The 19,705-nt window shown below is 52.2% G+C and overlaps 1 protein-coding gene across 3 annotated transcripts; it reads right to left on the reverse strand.

Annotated features, from left to right (window-relative positions):
- Positions 1 to 658: 658 nt before the first annotated feature.
- Positions 659 to 16,030, reverse strand: CCDC197 (coiled-coil domain containing 197). Of its 3 annotated transcripts, XM_009212172.4 has the most exons (9): positions 13,349 to 16,030; positions 12,967 to 13,083; positions 12,418 to 12,506; positions 11,477 to 11,713; positions 10,056 to 10,138; positions 8,380 to 8,558; positions 6,164 to 6,301; positions 4,578 to 4,694; positions 659 to 974 (listed from the first exon to the last, which is right to left on the reverse strand). In XM_009212172.4, the coding sequence occupies exons 4-9, from the start codon at positions 11,578 to 11,580 to the stop codon at positions 771 to 773; spliced, it is 825 nt and encodes a 274-aa protein (XP_009210436.1). In that variant the 5' UTR covers positions 11,581 to 11,713; positions 12,418 to 12,506; positions 12,967 to 13,083; positions 13,349 to 16,030; the 3' UTR covers positions 659 to 770. The 3 variants fall into 3 exon arrangements, with proteins under 3 accessions (XP_009210436.1, XP_009210435.1, XP_009210439.1); XM_009212171.3 differs by lacking the exon at positions 13,349 to 16,030 and having other exon boundaries at positions 12,967 to 13,278; XM_009212175.2 differs by lacking the exons at positions 12,418 to 12,506; positions 12,967 to 13,083; positions 13,349 to 16,030 and adding an exon at positions 12,131 to 12,407.
- Positions 16,031 to 19,705: the final 3,675 nt, after the last annotated feature.

Below are 19,705 nucleotides of genomic sequence, written 5' to 3' on the forward strand. Positions count from 1 at the left end.
GGCTAATTGTTTTGTTTTTTATAGACAGGATCTCCCTATGTTGCCCAAGCTGGTCTCGAACTCCTGGGCTCAAGTGATCCTCCTACCTCTGCCTCCCAAGGTGCTTGGGATTCCAGGTGTGAGCCACCGTGTCCAGCACTCTCTCCCAATTTTACAGGTAGAAAAACCAGCCCAGAGAGGCGCCTTGCCTTGCCAAGGTCTCCCTGAGAGTACCATCCATTCCAGGTAGCTCAGACACCTGCAGGATAGGCAGAAGGTACCAACCTGGTACTCAACTTCTGGAAGCCAGTGATGAGATGCCCCTACACATTCAGAGCCCCCATTAGCTCTGCAGACTGCTGTGGGCAAGGTGAACTCCCATGCATCCCATGGCCCTGATGGCTGTTTACAGTGTCCTGTGACTGGGATATTCCCAATAGCCAAGCGTTCGTCCAAAGCTCCTCAGTCTCAGGAACCCACCATGAAAGTGAAAGACGCAACCCCAGATCCCAGGTAGGGAGTCTTCAGCCCAGGGTCTTCCAGCTTGGCCGCCGCCCCCAACTCAGGAACCTGCCTCTCTCTCCCCGATCCCACGCAGGCCTTACCTGGATCCCTGCCAATCTCCCAGGATGGAGACCAGCACCCCCAACCCCAGCTGAGCCCAGGACCCTGCCCACCCCCTCAATGCCCCAGACTCTCTCCCACTGGCTTGGAGGTGTTGGTGGTGAGAAAAGGAGGCAGGCAGGTAAGGAGAGGTCGTGATGCTACGGGGCCTGCAAGGCGTAGGCCGGTCAGTACAGGCTGGAGCACTCTGAAGCATGGGGTCTGGGAAAGGGGGACCTGGGGGTGGAAACCCAGCTCCTTGGACATTTCCTGAAGGGTTTGGGGTGTCTTCTGAGCCCCTGGTCACTGAGGCTGTTCCAAGACCAGCACCCTCTGGGTTCCGCGAGCAGCGCGATCAGTCTTACAGTCTCCATTTTGTCCAACATGAAGTCCTGGGAGGGAAAAGAGATCTCTCACCTGACAGTGTTTTGGCCTCTGGACGCTACTTCCTAGGGACCAAAGCATCGTCAAAGGCTGACCTACTTCTTTAACTCTCACAAGGGCCCTGCAAAAGACGTGGTATCAATGCCACTGGGCAAATGAGCAAACAGAGGCTCAGAGAAGTTAAGTGACTTGTCTGATGTGGCACAGCCAGGAGTGACAGAGCTAGATGACTAGGAGTCCAGATCCTGGTGTAATTTCCTGAATGTAGTTGCCTGCCTTTTCTCACTGCTCCTCCAAGAAGCCCACCCTGACTGCCCCCAGCCTCCTTCTCTGAAGGGCATTCATTTCTTAAGGACCAGATGAGCCTCCATCTCCTGTTGCCTAGCAGAATGCTGAGCACATTCAGGTGGCTCAATTCATGTTGGCTGAGTGACTGACAGATGTCAATCCAGAGGCCCAAACTGATTGTTGCTTGGGACCCTGTGACATCACCACATAATTTCTTCCTTTTTCTTGGGAAGCAGATGAAATTAAAACACTGTGACTATTTAGATAAATGTGTCCTTACTCAGAAATCTCATTTCTTTGCGATATGAATAAGTTACAAGCTGTATATAACTAGGGATGCCAATTACACAGACTTCAACTGAATGGTGCCCACTGAGTTGTGCCATACAGCGGCCTCGATACTGCCTGTGAGGTTCCTGGAGAAGACCTTCTTAACTGAGCCACAGGCTTGCTCACTGCTGACTGTTGCACTGGACACTAGGGAAGAGACCTGCCCCTCAGTGTCCCTGGGGAGCTAAGTGTCCTGTGTTTGGACATCTGCACTGAACCTGCCTCAAATGAGGTAAGCACGTTCTGACCTAGGATGAAGTCAATGCTAAAGGTGGCAGACAGGAGAGTATGGAAAGGATGGGTCTTTGATGATGCCACTGAGCCTAGGATCACACCATGCCTGAAACCCACCAGGCACCAAACTTCCACTCATGACACAAGATGTGCCCTGGTAGAGGAGCCAAATGACCTCAGAAAAGAACAAAGTGGGAAGACTCACTCTTCTCAATTTTAATATTTACTACAAAGCCACAGTAATCAAGACAGTATGGTACTGGCATAAAAACAGTCATAGAGATGAATGGAATAGAATCGAGAATCCAGAAATAAACTTTCATATTACAGTCAACTGATTTTTGACAAGGGTACTGAGAAAATTCAAAGGGGAAAAATAGAACTTTTTAAACAAATGGTGTCAGGACAACTGAATATCCTCATGCAAAATAATGAAATTGGACGCCTACCTTACATTAAAAAATCAACTGAAAATGAATCACAGACCTAAACAGTAGACCAAAAACTATAAACTTCTCACAAGAAACAGGTGTAAATCTTCATAACCCTGGATTAGGCAATGTCTTTTTAGATATGACACGTAAAGGACAAGTACATACACATACCCAAAGTAAAACTATTGGATTCTTGGCCGGATGCGGTGGCTCACACCTCTAATCTTAGCACTTTGGGAGGCCGAGGCGGGTGGATCGCTTGAGGTCAGGAGTTCAAGACCAGCCTGGCCAACATGGCCAGGTGTATTCTCTACCAAAAAATACAAAAATTAGCCACGTGGGGTGGCGGCGCATGCCTGTAGTCCCAGCTACTGGGGAGGCTGAGTCAGGAGACTCACTTGAACTCAGGAGGCGGAGGCTGCAGTGAGCCAAGATGGCGCCACTGCACTCCAGCCTGGGTGACAGACGGAGACCCTGTCTCAAACAAACAAACAAACAAAAAAACAAACAAATTGGATTCCATCAAAATTCAAAACTTCTGTGCTTCAAAGGACACCATCAAGATAGTAAAAAGATAACATGCAAGATAGGAAATATTTGCAATCACATATTTGATAAGGGACCTATATCCAGAACGCAAAAAGAATTCTTACAACTCAACTAAAAAAAGACAAATAGGCCGGGCACAGTGGCTCATGCCTGTAACCTCAGCACTTTGGGAGGCCGAGGCAGGTGGATCACTTGAGGTCAGGAGTTTGCGACCAGTTTGGCCAACGTGGTGAAACCCCATCTCTAATAAAAATACAAAACTTAGCTGGGTGTGGTGGTGCATGCCTGTAGTTCTAGCTACTCGGGAGGCTGAGGCAGGAGAATCTCTTGAACCCGGGAGGCAGAGGTTGCAGTGAGCCAAGATGCGCCACTGCACTTCAGCCTGGGCAACAGAGTGAGACTCCGTCCCCCCCCAAAAAAAATCAAATTTTTTAATGGGCAAAGAATTTAAATAGATATTTCTCGAAAGGAGAGATACACATGGCCAATAAGTGCATGAAAAGATACTCAACATCATTAGTCATCAGAGAAGTGCAAATCAAAACCACAATGAGATGCCACTTCACACCCATTAGGAGGGGCTAAATTAGAAAAGATTGACAATAGCAAATGTTGGCAAGGATGTGGAGAAATTGGAACCGTCGTACATTGATCATGGGGATGGTAAATGGTGCAGCCATTTTGGAAAAGAGTTTGGCAGTTCTTCAAATGCTAAACATAGAGTTAACAGATGACCCAGAAATTGCACTCCTAGGTATGTGCCAAAGAGAAGTGAAAACATATCTCTGCATAAAAATTTGTACACAAATGTTCATAGCAGCAATATTCATAATACCTAAGGAATGTAAACAACCCAGATGTCCATCAGCTGATGAATGGATAAACAAAAGTTCTATCCATACAAACAGGCCCATACCATGGAATATTCAGCCATAAAAATAAAGCACTGATTCGTGCTAGGGCATGGATGAACCTTGAAAACATTATGCCAAATGAAAGCAGTCAGATGCAGTGTATCTTTTTGGGAGTGATGAAATGTTCTGGAATTAGACAGGGGTAATGGCTGTGCAATTTTGACTATACTGAAAACACCAAAGTGCATAATTGTAAGGGATACATTTTATGGTATGTGAATTATACCTCAATAAAGTTATTATTTTAAAAAGACATGCTCTGTTGTCAAAGCCAATCTGATCACGTTTTCTGTTACTGCAGTAACAGTATCCTGACTGATGGGGGCGATGAGGAGAGAAGCCCAGTGGACTTACAGTGTGAAGTTTAAGATGAGGACCCTGTGCAAGAGGCTCCCTCAGTCACTGAAATGCCCGCTGCCAGCATACTCATATATGTAAGAGTGTGATCATACCTGTTTGCATCTTTGTGTGTGCAAGTTGATGTTTGTGTGCTTGTTTGCAGGTTTGTCTGTGTGTGTCTCATGTGTGTTGGTGTGCAGAAAGCACATGTGGATGTTGATGGGTATATACTGTGTGTGTGTGTGTGTGTGATGTGTCAGAGTGGAGCTACATATAAAGACCAGGTGGGAAGTTCCTCTATGCACCCTCTACACTGACCCTTCACCTAGTGGGTGCTCAGGTTTGTTGGGAGACTAATAGAGACCTTAGGACCTTACTGCACCAGGCACCCATGTAGCTATGGAAAGAAGAGCTGATGGGGGGGCTAAACACAAATGCAGCCTGAGCTACGGAGCAGGACTAGCTCAAGTTGGAGGCTTGCCTGGGGCCATCAGGAGCCCCGCGGCCATCTGTCTATCCTTACCTTAATCAGATTGAGCTTGGAGAAGAGATCCATGCTCTTGGGCATGCTGTGGGCAGAGGGGCAGCACTGCCGGGCCATGTTGGTGATGGTCATTTGCATGTAGCTGAGCAGCTGATCCTGCAAGAAAGAGAAGGAGGAGGCGGCTCAGGCTGTCTCCCAGCATCCCCTGCCCCTGCCCCAGCCCCAGCTCACTCCAGCCAGCAAAATGTCGTGGACAGAGCTGGGACGCCGGGAGTGTCCTTCTCATCATGGTCTGTATTCCTCTCCTGCGGGGCTTGGTTGAGTTCCTCCCCACCTCAGAGCCTCAGCATCCTCCCCTGCAAAGAGGGAGGTTGGACTAACTCCTTTCAGAAGGGTTTCCTGGCTGGAGGCATCAGGGTCCACACCTCGTTAGAATCTGAGGACTGGGAAGGGGCATGGAGTGGGGTCCTGGACTTCAGACCTCCAGGATCCTGGTCTGCTGCAGCAGCTTAGAGAGAAAGACCTCAAAGGGGCTCTGTAGACTGTGACCCCCCCAGCTCCCTCCCTAAGCCCCTTGCCTCGGAAGCCTCGTCTTCAAACTCAGAACCCCCAAGGCCCAGTCAGTCTGGACCTGAGCAGGCCTCACACTCACTCCATGACCTCATCCTGTGCAGAGAAGGTGTGCCCAGTGCAGCCCTGTGCCCAAGCCATGGTCCCAAGTGTCCTCCCGCAGTCCCTGAGGCCAGAAGAACATAGACTGTTGCCTCCGTTTATGGTGAGGAACCGGGGTCCAGCGGTGACCAGACCACGTTCCCAAGGCCAGCAAGGCGCAGTGCAAGAGCTGAATTCTGGAATCCCTGGAATTCATGGCCATGGACTTTGGCTATGACTTGTTCTTTCTGAGCCTCATTTTTCTCATTTGTAAAATGAGTGTGAGTAAAATTCACCAATATTCAAGAACACCTACTCCAGGTCAGACTCTGTGCTAAGCACTGCCTGGAATGATCAGAGACACACCAGGGTTGCTGAAGACAGTGCATAATAACCACTGACTTAAATGCCATTATTTTATTATTAACCACAAACATTATACAAGGACTAAGTGCTCGGCACAACACGAAGCCCTGGGACTGGGCCAGTGGATCCCGGCTCCGGTTCTTGACAGAGCTCGGTCCTGAAGTATCTGTGGCCTCAGTTTTCCCATCTGTAAAGTAACATTTGACCCCTCTAAGAGAGGTCCTTCGAAAGTAAACTGCCACCAAGGAGAAGTAAGTGGTGCAGGTACATCTGTGTGTGTGTCTGTCTCTATGTCTATCTCTGCGTATGTCTGTGTGTCTGTACATGTGTTTGTGTCTGTGTGTGTGTCTGTGTGTGTGTGTCTGTGTGTGTGTGTGTCTGTGTGTGTGTGTCTGTGTGTCTATGTGTCTGGCTCTGTGTGTGTGTCTGTGTTTGTGTGTGTTTGTGTGTGTGTGTCTGTGTGTGTGTGTCTGTGTGTCTCTGTGTCTGGCTCTGTGTGTGTGTGTCTGTGTGTGTGTGTCTGTGTGTGTGCTGGGAGTGATGACGGAGGCATCAGCTTCCCCCTCCCCACCCCTAGCCCCACCCTCAGGCCGAAAGACTGGACTCACACTATAGCTGCTGCTGGTGTGTGTGTTTGCGTCGAAGTCAATGTCCTTCTGGTAAGTGATGCTGTGCTCCAGCTTCCACCACTGCTCCTGCTTGCGGTGACACTTCTTCTGCAGCTGATACAGCCGGATCTTGAGGCTCTGACGCAGAGGGAATGGGTCATCTTGGTACAACAAACCCTCCAGGGCATGTGCCCTGGTCTGAGTCCCCAGGGTAGTATATGCAATGACAGGATAGGAGGAAGGAACACTTCTGGGTGGCTGGGGCCATTCAAGGCACCAGAGATGCAGAAAAGGGCATGTCCAGGCTGATGGAGTTTACCCGAGCCCCAGTTCCTGATGATTTTATAAAGGGGAGTTCCCCTACACAAGTTATGTTGCCTGCCACCAGGTAAGACATGCCTTTGCTCCTCCTTCAACTTCCACCATGATTGTCAGGCCACCCCAACCATGTCGAAGTTGAATCCATTAAACCTCTTTTTCTTTATAATTTTTTTTTCTTTTTTTGAGACAGAGTCTTACTCTTTTTGCCCAGGCTGGAGTGCAGTGGTGCAATCTTGGCTCACTGCGACCTCCGCCTCCTGGGTTCAAGTGATTCTCCTGCTTCAACCTCCCAATTAGCTGGGGTTATAGGCACGCACCACCATGCCTGGCTAATTTTTGTATTTTTAGTAGAGTGGTTTAGTAGAGTGGAGTTTCAGCATGTTGGCCGGGCTGATCTTGAACTGCTGACCTCAAGTGATCTGCCTGCCTTGGCCTCCCAAAGTGCTGAGATTACAGGCATGAACCACCATGCCTGGCCCTCTTTTTCTTATAAATTACCCAGTCTCAGGTGTTTCTTTATTAGCAGCATGAGAAGGAACTAACACATGCTCCCAGCCAGGCCCTGTGGGATAGGAATTTGAAAGATACAGAACAGGCTGGGTGTGGTGGCACACGCCTGTAATCCCAGCTACGCAGGAGGCAGAGGCAGGAAAATCGCTTGAGGCTGGGAGGCGGAGGCTGCAGTGAGCTGAGATCACGCCACTACACTCCAGCCTGGGCGACAGAGTGAGACCTTGTCTCCCAAAAAAAGGAAAGAAAGAAGGAAAGGAAGAGAGAGAGAAAGAGAGAAAGAGAGAAAAAAAGAAAGAAGGAAAGGAAGAGAGAGAGAAAGAGAGAAAGAAAGAGAGAAAAAAAGAAAGAAGGAAGGAAGGAAGGAGGGAAGGGAAAGAAAGAAAAAGAAAGAGAGAAAGAAAGAGAGAGAAAGAAAGAGAGAGAAAGAAAGAAAGAAAGAAAGAAAGAAAGAAAGAAAGAAAGAAAGAAAGAAAGAATATGAAAAGAAAGAAAAATAAGAAAGAAAGAAAGAGGAGAGAGATTCCAGGACACCCTCTGGCCCCACTTCTCTGAGGCTTACTTTTCTCCGAAAATGGGAAGAATAGCATGGCTGGACTTGCCTTTCTCTAGTCCCAGGTTTTAATACAGCAATCTACCTGGAGGCGCAAGCAGCAGAGCCTATGCAGACAGCCAGTGCTTCAGGCAGTGCCCAGCCCATCAATGAATCACATTCTCCAAATGGTACAAAGTGGTGCAGGCTTGCAACACTGCCACTAGGGGGCAGATGCTCTCTCCAAACACCACGCAGTAGCCCTTTGCAGTGAACCAACCAGCCCGTCATCATTCCTCTGGGATCCCTAAGTCCCCGGTCCCCGTGGCTGCACGAATCTTCATGATGCCACGCCTTTGTTAGGGCAGGCTCTTCCACCTGGAGTGCCCATCCCTCCCAGCGGAAGTCCTAATTATTATGAGATAACCACAAAGGAAGGGGAGGGAAATGATGTCTCTGGCACTGACTTTGAGGCAGTTTGTGTTGGTGCCTCGCAAGGACCCTAGCAGCTAGAATGTGTTGCCCCCATTTGACAGACGCAGAAACTAAGGCTCAGAGAGGGTACAAACTAGTCATACAGCTAGTGGGTGGCTGAAGTGGGAGCTGAGACCCAGTCCCTCTGCATCCAGGACACATGGCTTTTTTACCACGCAGAACAACTTTTAGGCACGAGCTACGCCTCAGGCAGCAGAGGGGAGAGAAAGGGGATACAGAAGGCGGCTCAGGAGCGAGAGCCCCACCCAGGGCCCTCCAGCATTATGCCACGGCACCCTCCAGGCGCGCAGGAAAGGGGGCCCCACGCCCCCAGCTCCCTGGGCCACCGGGAATGGAACAGACTTCAGGCAGCTGTTACCGCCATGAGAGCCCTGTGACCCTCCTCTAGAGACTCCAGGCTCTGGTGGACGGCCTGGCTCATCTGGGAGAATGCCTCGAGGCGCTTCTGCGTGTCCTGGCTGGCTGTGAAGAGCTTCCCGTAGTGCTTCACCATGGCCTCCACCAGCACCTCCTCCGGCTCCTCCCATCCCGTGCAGCCTATGGAGACAGCGCCATGGCAGGATGGGTGGGTGCCCCTGCAATGGGCCATGCCAACAAGGTGGCCAGGAATTCCGTCTGGGACCACAAAGTTGAGAGGTGCAGGACAGTCCATGCCAGGCTGACCCCAAGACAGTAGGATGGTCCCGCAGCTCTCCAGGCTTGCCATCCATGCGTGCACCCCCACTCCCCCCCTGCCCCGCCCCCTCCACTTCAAAGGAAGCCTCAACCTTGGAAAGTTCAGCCAGAGACTGAGACAGGGATTCTGGATCGAGACTACCGAGCGAGGCAGGAGACTGCCCTCAAGGAGACGTTGCTGCTTGGGGGAGCCTGAGAAGGGGATAGGAATTGTTCCTGTCCTGGGTGAGCAAGTACCAAGTCCTGATGGTTATGCATTTTGGATGAGTCGAACAGGCAAAACTGCTGAATTAGGAAGGTCCCAAACCACGAGCAGCACTGGGTGCTGGGTCTGCCGCAAGCCCCTCGCTTGACCTGCAGCCCTGACTCCTCCTTGGCTCACTACTCAGTATATATCCCCAGCCTCCCAGCCACATCTCCCAGCAGCCCGGAGCTCACCACCCCCAAACCCACCTGGCAGCCCTGTGGCTGCTGCCTACGTTTGTGTCCCTCCCTCTGCCTGCAGGGTCATTCTCCCTTGCTACACCCATTTGAGCCCCATGAAAGGTCACCTCCTCCGTGAAGCCTTCCCTGACCTCCAAGGCAGAGGTTTTGGAGTTTCCATAACTCCTCTCATTCTAGCACTTAGTACAGTGGCTATGAAGTCAGATGGACCAGAGTCTGAGCCCAGCACCACCACTTCCTGACTGGGCGACCCTGGGCAAGTTCATTACCCTCTCTGGGCCTGAGTAACACAGTACTGCAAAGCTCATAGGAGGGGTATAAAAAGATTTACTAAAAAGCTTAGCACAGGGCACATATTTAATAAATGGTAATAATTATGTATTATTGATGGTGTTGAAATAATAATGACAATAAATATGTGTGACTCCCCTTCCCTTTTCTAATGAGTATTCAGCACTCATAAAACAACACACGAAACCTCATCTCAGATGTCCTTATACTCTTAGTTAATAATAGCAAAACAAAAACGCAAATCCAAAGACAAACAAAATAATAATAATAATGGCCAATGTTTACCAGGTACTAGCTATATGCGGGGCCCTGTGCTATGCTTATAAAGGATGACTTCATCTAGTCCACATAACTATTGCTCTTCCCATTGTACAGATAAGAAAATCAAGGCCTTGAGAACTTGCCAGAGGCCACACTGTTAACGACCGTGGAGCCAGGGTTGGGACCAAGCAGTCAGACTCGGCTGTCTGCACCCTTCCCCACCACTGTGGGGCTGGCCTTTTTGGGTTCCCATTCTGTAGATGGGCAGCTCACAGCTCCATGAGGCCACACACCGTGTGACAGTCCTGCAGCCAGGAGGCGGCTGCGGAGAGAAAGAGCTTTCCGAGGAAGCTGCGTACATACCCTCGGGGATTTTCTCAAGGACCTTAATCAGATAGTCTTCAAAAAGCTTGTGCTTCTCCACTTCTCTCTTGAGCTTCTTCTGCCTGTAGAGCCAGATGCAAGAACATGGCCTGGAGGCTCCCAGGTCATAGGACCCCCTGTGAACAAACCTGGGCCACCCTCTGTGATCTCCTGCTTGGACCTGCCCTGGGCCGGCCACGTACCACTTTATCAGTTGGCCATAGACTTAGGAGTCTCTCCACCTTCATTTCATTGCTGAGCAAACTGAGCCACAAGCAGGTCAAATAAATGCCCACAGCAGCATCTCCTAGGCAGCGAAGAAGGTGCCTAGACTTGAAGGCCAAGTCTTTCTGGCCGGAGTCTACGATGCCTCCTCTGGAGGCTGTGCAGGTGCCTCCCATCTCGGGAGACAGGCCAGCACCTACTAGCTGGTGATGTTGGACCAAGTGCTTCACTTCTTTGTGCCTGGGTAGCCCATCTACAGCAGGGGTGATGTGAGCTGCTGACCAGGGTCATGCGTGGGGCGCCAAGTGTATTGGGAGCGTTCCATCAGAGGTGGGCTCCCCGCCAATCCCGGAGGGGAGAGGGCCACTTGCTATTGCCTGGCCATACTTGACTCTTCGGGGAATCCCTAAGCAAGTCTCCAACAGGTCACCTGTTCTGGACCCAGCCAAGGTCAGCAGTCAAGCGCAGAGACCAGAGCAGGGCGTGGCCTGGCCAGCTGACTGAGCTCCCAACCCATTCTCTGGCTATCCAACAGGGGCTGCGCTGGGGGTCTCTGAGTGGCCCAGGGCAAGCCACTCTGCCTCTGTGGGCCCCCCTTTCTCATCCATATGGTTCTGAAAAGTGCAGAACAATATCATCCTTCCCACAGATACCACATGGGGCCCTGTGAGCCATGACGGTGCTAAACCTTATTGGAATCAGGAAGCCCTCAAAATCTGTTGGAATGGTTGGCCCTTCATAAAACTTTGCAGAGACACGTCCTTTTGCATCTAATTCAGGTTTTTGTGTGTAGTCTGAAATTTCATCTCCCCAACCTCCCATCCTCATGGGGTGAGGACCCAGGGTCCCCACTAAGAGTCAAGGCGGCAATCTTGTAGACTGGCCTTAGAGGGGCCGAGTGGACAGGTGCAGACGGATGGTCACCCACAGTCCTCCTTCCTGATGTAGAGGCCCAGCCAGCAGAGGGCCCAGGACTGGCCCAAGATCTGAGGCCAAAGGGCAATAGCCACACTTCTTCTCTCTCCCATCACAGCTGTCGCCCAGCCCTGCCCCGCCCATTTGCTTCCAGACCACACTGCCCTCTTCATCCACCCCCTGTCCTGGCCTCCTCAGGGACATGTTTGCTCAGTCCAGCCACTTAGCCCACCAGGGAGGCATTGGGGCTGGGGCTAGGGCAGGGCTGGCACAATGCATACTTAGCCTGGAGCTGGTAGAGTTCCTGCCACAGCCCTTGAAGGTCCTCTTCCTTGTCACCAGGATTGCTTGGGCCAGCTCTCTGGCCTGTGTCCATGGCTGCCATCACCCCACTGCCACAAGCTACGCAGGAGGACAGGAGCCAAGTGAGCCAGGCAGGATGAAGACAGACCAAAAAGAAACAGTCACAACTGCAGCTTCTTCTTCGGATCCTCGGAAGCCAGGGTTAGCATCCCCACCTCACAGAAAAGGAGACAGAGGTTCAGAGAGGGGCTGTAACCAGTTCAAGGTCATCTGGCAGGACTGGATGAGGACCCAGGGCTCATTAAATCCCAAGTCCAAGGTCTTCGGGCTGCATCCCCAGCTCTGGAGAGGTTGAGGGTGCCATTCTGTAGGGGCCTTGTTTCCCTTGCAGCCCTATAACTGGTACAGCCCCATCACCCCCAAGGCTTCAGTTCCTGGCCACCAAGATGCCTGGGAACTTTCAATAAGTGCTGGCTTCCAACAAATTCTGGAAGGAGTCATAGGGTCAGAGCCTGAGCTGGTTCGGAAAACAGCCTGCTTAGGGAGGAGGCAGCTTCATTATCATCTCTGCCCACCCACCCCCATCCATGCATTTATTCACTTAACCAACATTACATGCTCTGAGCTCGTACAGTGCTTGCAGAACTACAGTGGAGACTAAGCAGAGATGCTTCGAACAAGCTCATGGTCAAGCTGGGAAGATGGTCTAGTTACAAGTAGCTTCAACACAGCCTTGCAAACAGTTCCTGGGCCACTCGCCCAAGGCTGGTACGCAAGCATGACCCTCATTGGTCAACTGCTGAACCAGCCCAGTGCGTTGAGGAGAGAAGGTGAGGGGCTACAAAGTCAACCTTTCTAGGCCTAAGCATCAAACACAGGTAGACAGGCACTATAGGAGGAAGGGGCCTAGCTGACTCACCTACAGCTCCAGGAGCACAAAGCCACAGCCAGGCTGTGACATCACAATGCTGGCTTCTGTCCTCATGATGTGTCCATTGCAGGATCCACCTGTGGAGGGCCAGATTCTCCATGGTCCTAAAACCTCCCACCCCCACCGCCCAGTCCCGTTCCCAAGAAGATGGGGAGGAAGGGCATTGGCAACCCCATGGGAAACTTGGGCTATTCTTGTCCTTTCTATCCAGGCTGGTCTGCTTTATGGGCTGCCCAATTCCCATTGGCCTGTCCTGGGACTCTCCCTCGACCCCATCCCACCTGAGTTTGGTGGCTGCAGCTCAGGCATTTCCCCATCAGCCCCCCAAGGCTCAGCCCCACCCATGGCTCAGGACCAGGGCTGGCTCCGTGCAGGGGATGGGAGCAAGCTGAAGGACCCACGTCTGGGAACTGCCCCTGCCTATGGCTTGGCCCTGAACCTCCTGTTGGAGCTACTGGACCTGTGCCACCAGGGACGGTGGGGTGGGTAGGGCTGGGCCTCATGCCCACCCTGACATCCCACCCCCACCACACTCACCACCATGCTGGCTGGCCTGGCCTTCCCCCTCAAAGGCTTCCATTGGCTCAGAGCTGGGTCACCTCAGATGACTTCTGGGAAGTCACAGCTCAGTGTGGGCTCCACTCGGGAGGAACACTGTGGGTAGGAAAGGTCCCCAGAGAGGGTGAAGGAGGTAGGAGCCAGGGCAAGGCCTGAGCTGGAGAAGGGGCCAGGAATGAGGGAGGGGCTGGGGTCCATTTGGGGGCAGAGCAAGGGCTGGGGTTTCAGGTCTGTGGTTGGAGTTGGGGCAAGGCTGGGGCAAGATCTGGATCAAAGGCTGGGGCTGGGGCTGGGGCCAGGGTCGGGGCTGGGCTGGGGGCAGGGGCAGGGATTTGGACTCATCTCCTTCACGACCCCTCACCAGCAGGCAGTGAGATCAGCCCCTGCCAGCTCAGGAGTCCCTGACAGGTGCCCGGGGCTGCCTCCCCATGGTCCTAGAGCCCCTCGCTTATGTGCTGAGCACCGACTGAGAATGAAGGTGAAGGGTCCTGGCTCTGGCCTTGGGTTCAGACTCAGAAGGGAGGTGGATGCAGGTGTGGGCGGCATGGATGCAGAGGGAGAGGAGCTCAGGGGCTGGGGTTGCCCAGAGAAGGAGTCGGCCCAGTTCGAGGAGGGGTGGGGGAGATCCCCAGAATCGGCAGTGTCCGAGGTGTTTCACGAGGATAAGAATGAGAGGAGAAGGTGGGAAGGGCATTCTGGCAGAAGGAATGGCAGGGACAAAGGTTTGGAGGCACAGAATAGCTTACACAGCCTGTGCGGACCGTAGGCAGAGCCTTCAAAGCAGAAGGGGGCTATCAGGGTGGGAGTGGTTTGGACCGTGGCTGGTGAAGGTGTTAGCAGGAGCCAAAGGGTATCAGCCAGCAGCAGAGACTGCCCGGGTTACTCTGGGCAAGGAGGGATGCATGGGAGGCTGTAGGGAGGCACAGAATCAGAAGAAACGCTGAAAATCCAGCTGCAAATCCAGAGAGGACAGGCGCCCAGGGCAGCCCTGGAGATCCACGCAGCAGGAACTCAGGGAGGCGCCCCCAGAATGAATCCTTCCCAACCCCTTTTCATCATCTTCTCCATTCTCAAGAATCAAGAGAGGATGCCCAATTGGCTGAGCCTGGGCCGTGTGCCCACCCCTTGGCTTGACTGACAGTCATATCCTAAGAGCCTGCAGTGGGGGCTGGAAGTTTCCCAGTGCAAACCCTGGCGCTGTTCCCAGGGAATCAGGACAGCTGAGCAACAGAACCCACAGGTGCTCCTCCGTGGAGGCTCAGGGATAACAGGCTGAGGAGGCCCAGGGACAACTGGGCTGCATCCCCAGCTCTGGAGAGGTTGAGGGTGCCACTCTGTAGGGGGCTTGTTTTGCTTGCAGCCCTATAAATGGTACAGCCCCATCACCCCCAAGTCTTCAGTTCCCGCCACCAAGATGCCTGGGAACTTTCAACAAGTGCTGGCTTCCAACAAATTCTGGAAAGAGTCACAGGGTCAGAGCCGGAGCTGGTTCAGAAAGCAGCCTGCTTAAGGAGGAGGCAGCTTCATCATCATCTCTGCCCACTCAGAAATGTTCAGAGCATTTCTGCACATGCTCTCTGGCTCAGAGTGGGGGTGAGGCCAGCAGCGCGGCAGCGGGAGTGACTCATGTTTGTGTGGCACAGGTCTAAGCACTTCCATACAGGGGTTTGTTCATCTTCATGACACACTGAGGTCAAAGCTATTATTTCACAGAGGGCAACACTGAGGCCCAGAGAGGCTAAGTAACTTGCCCAAAATCTCACTGTTAGAAAATAGTTCCGATATTAATCCAGAAAGTCAAGATCCAGAACCATCTGGGAGGTTGAGTTGTTAGGACCTTGAAGCTGATTGATAGGGGATCCTACAGCAGGAGGCTGTTCTTGGGAAAGACTCCATTAGCACCTCTGGGTATGGGACCTTCACTGGGGACAGGCAGACCACTGACCCTCCTCTGGCCAGAAGCAGATGCTGGAGAAGGCGCGCCAGACCCTCGTCCCTTCCCACGCTCAAACATTCCAGGACTTTACTTCCCAGAAGTTAAAGTCTGTAAACCACTTGACCCCATACAGCCATAGGTGGGGGAGGGAAGGTAGGTTTGGAGTGGGGATGGTGGCACTATTTGCTTTCCAGTGACAATTGCATTTTTGGCCTGAAGTGTCCCATAGGTGCTGAGAGAGCACAATAGACAAGGCTGGCAGAGGCTGCGGCTCCTTGGGAGACGTTTCTCCCGCTCAGGCCCCTAGAGAGTGACTGTCACAAGCACCAGGAATTGAGTCCTGTCACGGATTCACCACTGCCTGACTCTTTACTGGGAGTCTCTCGTTTCATTCTCGGAACAGTCCTCTAGGGTGGTGGTAGCACTGCTCCATTTTGCAGACGAGAAAACTGAGTCTATGAGGCGAAGTAACTTGCCCAAGGGTACACAGTTAATACAAGGTAACAGGGCTGGCTACACAGTTTGTGGGGCTCAGTACAAAATGAAAACGCTGGGCTCCTTGCTCAAAAATTATTAAGAATTTCAAGCTGCAATAGCAGAAGATAAAGCCAAATGTGGACTCTTGTGAGTACAGATCCTGCATAACTGCATACACCCCTCACTGGGATTTGGACCCAGGTCCAGGGATTCTAGACCTAGTTATTCTCTATTCTGCTCCTTAAAACCCATCAGCCTGCCTCAGACGCCGCTTCACCACCCTGGTTCTTCCTCTTTTTCCTTGCCCTTCCCCAGCCTCACCCAACCAGCAGACCCCACCCTTCCCTAATTAGGGGAAGACTCAAGCACTTACATGGAGGTGAAAGGAACTTAAGAAAAGAAATGATTAAGGCAGAGAGACAGGAGCTGCCACGGTTACACAGCGGTGAGGGCACAGGTCTCCCAACTCCCAGACTAGCCTCTACCCAGGGCCTTGGGCAAGAGAAATCCAAGCCAAGTCTGTCTGTTACAGACAGCTGGGAATCTTGGGAGCTGGGAACCTGCTTCAAGGACAAAGCTGCAATTAAATGGCAATAGAACCCCTTTTCTTTTCTTTTCTTTTTTTTTTTTTTTTTTTTTTTGAGACGGAGTCTCATTCTGTCGCCCAGGCTGGAGTGCAGTGGCCGGATCTCAGCTCACTGCAAGCTCCACCTCCCGGGTTTACGCCATTCTCCTGCCTCAGCCTCCTGAGTAGCTGGGACTACAGGCGCCCGCCACCATGCCCGGCTACTTTTTTGTATTTTTTTGTAGAGACGGGGTTTCTCCGTGTTAGCCAGGATGGTCTCGATCTCCTGACCTCGTGATCTGCCCGTCTCGGCCCCTCAAAGTGCTGGGATTACAGGCTTGAGCCACTGCGCCCGGCCAGAACCCCTTTTCAAAAACCTTAACAAGGACTCCTGGGGCTGGAATCTGCCACCAGGCTTGGGTCACCAGGCACAGCAGAAGGAAGGGCCTGATCAGGCCTTCTGCAGAATTCACCCCATCTGGTCTACAACCCCAAATGCCCCCAGACAGGGCCAAGGCCAGCCCTTCCTCAGCCATTGACGCTCAGGATGCAGAGTGGGGCTGTGGGTTGAGGCAGGGCTACCAGCTGTGTGGCCTCGGGAAAAGCACTGACCTCTCTGAGGTTCAGTTTCCTGAAAGGTAAAGTATGGGTAATAGCACCTAGGGATTAAATGAGATAATCCACGTAGAACACTTAGCATCTTCTCGTTTTTGTGAAATTAACCGAAGTGTGCATAGGAGGAAGTCTAGAAAGATAGAAATGAACATTTTATGTCTTAGGGGCAGGGAAAAGGGGCAACTTTTAAACTAGCACAACTCTTTAAGAGAGTGTCTGTTCTGACCCTTTAGGAAAGCAAGCAGCCCAGAGCTGACCCGTCGTAGGGATTCGATGGACGTTAGTTTTGTTTCCTGCCCATCTCTTCTCTTTCCGTCCAGAGGATCACAATGACCTGATCCCCCAACACAAGAGCACAGGAGCTTCAACAGAGGTTGCTGGGGTTGGCTGGCAAAGGTGGCTCTGGTGGGAAGGGGTGAGAGGGTGCAAGGAAGACAAACTTGGCCTGTTGATTAGGCCAGAATTTTACTAAGAGCTGGCACGACATAACTCCTCCCCCACTGAGACAGAATCTCAGCAGTCTACCTCTGTCCCCTCCTTCCATTTCTGGCACAAGAGGTAAACCCAGGGCATCCTGGGCCCAGGAAGCTGTGCTGGGGCCCTGCCTCCTCTGAGGCCCCCAGCCTGGCCCAGCACCCACTTCCCTGTGCCCCTAACCTCATCTTTGCTCTGCACCAGGAAAAGCTCCAGGTCCCAGAGCTGGGGAATCACCCAAGCAGGCCCTAGGACACTGCGAGGCTGTCTCCAGCTCAGTACTCCCAAGACAGGGCCTTCCCGTGGGAGAGGACGGAGGCTCTGGTCATGGTCCCAGGGGCCACAGTGGAGATCTGGGCCTTCCGGTGTCTATGATACTGACATCCTGCCACCTCTCACCTCCATAGAGTAGCTGTTAGGAGACGCCCTCCCAAGAGGCAGTGTGGGAAGGGGCTTCTCTGACCAGAGGGAGCCAGGGCTGAGGGGCAATCATCAGCTGTTTTCTCTCGTCCCAGAACCGCCACCTTCCTAGGAAGAATCACTGAGGTGTGCCCACAGAATGAGTTTACGGACCCTGCAGGCCTGGGTTCAAGTCATGCCCCTCCATACCACCTTGTCACCTCCTGCTATGAACCTCTTGGTTGAGGTTGGCCCGGCAAGGCTGTTAACTCTGCCTCCAAAATCTTTGGAATCTCCTCACTTCTCTTCACTGGCCCACGCTTGTTCCACCTGGGGCAAGCACTGGCTTTCCCTGCTGTTCTCTCTGCTCCTGTCCCCTGCAGGCTACTCTCCACCTGGCAGCCAGAGAGAGCTCGTCTTAAAGCGAAAACCAGATCTCCCCATTTCCCTGCCAAAACCAGTGATGTTCAGGTCAACAGTGAGAGGGAGAAAAGCCAAGATTTATGGCATCCATCAATTTCTGTAGTGTCAATCCTCCCGCCATGGCCGATTTCAAGCTACTAACAATTTAACAACCGGTTTGCAAAATGCCTGAAGACTTAACAGTGGCTCTTATGAGCTGGTCTGAGCTGGCTGCAGCACACCACCACTTTAAAAAGTGACAGATGAAGTTCACGTCCTGGCTGACGAGGCTCCAAATGCTCTGGCTCCCCCTTGCCCATTCTTCTCACAGTGGCTTTTCTGTTCTTCCTGGCCGAGGGCCGTTGCACCTGTGCTTCCCTCGGCCTGGAGCACAAGTCTCTAAACTCTTTATAGTACTCTCTCCGTCTGGTCTTCCAGATCCCAGCTCAGAACCCACCTCCTCAGAGTGGCCTTCCCTGACCATCTCAGGTCCCCCAACCCACCTTACTCCGGGTGACCTCACCCCTGTGTGCTCTATTTTAGCACTCCTTACTGTGGATTTTCTCCCTCCTCACTGGAATGTGATCTCCATGAGGTCAAGGACTGGGACCAAATTGTCCCTGCTTGAGTCTCAGCGTCTAGAAGGATAGTACTGGACACACAGCAGGCGCTCAATAGATGTATGCATACAAACAGAGCTTTGGAGATGCACGGCTTTGGGTTTGAGTCACGACTCTCCCACCCACCACCTATGTAACTGTCATGAATCACTCAATCTCTTTGAGCTTCTGTTTCCTCATCTGTAAGTGGGGGACAACAACAGTGCCTGTGTGAAGGAGCTGTGAGGGCCTGATGATGACACAGGTAAGGCACTCAGCACAGTGTCTGTCCTACCAGGACCTCAGTCAATGAGAACGGCCTCTTCACTTCATATATTCAGTGATGGGCAGCTCATCACCTCCCAAGGGAGCCTCCTCATCCACCTCTGGGTCACTGTGACCACTAGAACATCTGCCCTTTCTTGTGTTGAATGCAAATAAGTCTCTTCCAGTGTCCCCTGCCTCAGTCCTAGTTTAACAACTTCCCACACGGCAAGTGTCTTGCTATTAAAACCACTTTCTTAATGTTGGCATGACGGTTGATGGACTCGTGCTTCAGGATGAAAGGAACACTAAGGGCAGGTCAGGCATCCCTTGGCAGCTCTCATCAGTCATGAGCTGTCTGGCCTTGGGCAAGTGCCTCACCCTCACCCAGCCTCAGTTTCTTCCTCCATGAAATGAGATTAGCAATAGTACCTACCTCCTTGGGCTGCTGTGGAGATGAAATTAGCTGGTGTACATAAAGCACTCAGCATCTAGCTCAAAGAAAGTGCTCAAAAGACGTCACTATTGTCACTATTACCATGCCTGGTGCAGGCCCACACCCAGATCTAGTGTCTGTGGCCTTTTTCTGCCCCAAAGGCCAGGCCTCTCCTGAATGCTCTCCAGTCAAGCTGGAGAAAGAGCCAGTTCTGGCTCACCCACCTCAATCTGCACCCCGATCTGTCAGAGCTGCCCCCTCACAGTCCACAAGAGGGTGACTCGGAGCTTCCAAAATCTCCCATGGGACTACCTGACCCTGGGCAGTCATTCCATCTACTGGGCTTGGAAGGAGATGTCCCCAGCTCCTGGAAAATAAGCTGGCCTGGAGTGGGAACTAAGAGTGGCTCAGTCCACTCCGTGCTGGGGTGGCTTCTGCCAGCTCCCTGGGTGGCCTAGACCAGCCCTCTTTCTTATCTTTTTTTGATGGATTCCTGATGTTCTTAAAAATGCTGATGGTGGCCGGGTGCGGTGGCTCAAGCCTGTAATCCC

Source organism: Papio anubis, chromosome 7, assembly GCF_008728515.1.
Source record: "Papio anubis isolate 15944 chromosome 7, Panubis1.0, whole genome shotgun sequence".
Taxonomy (NCBI): domain Eukaryota; kingdom Metazoa; phylum Chordata; class Mammalia; order Primates; family Cercopithecidae; genus Papio; species Papio anubis.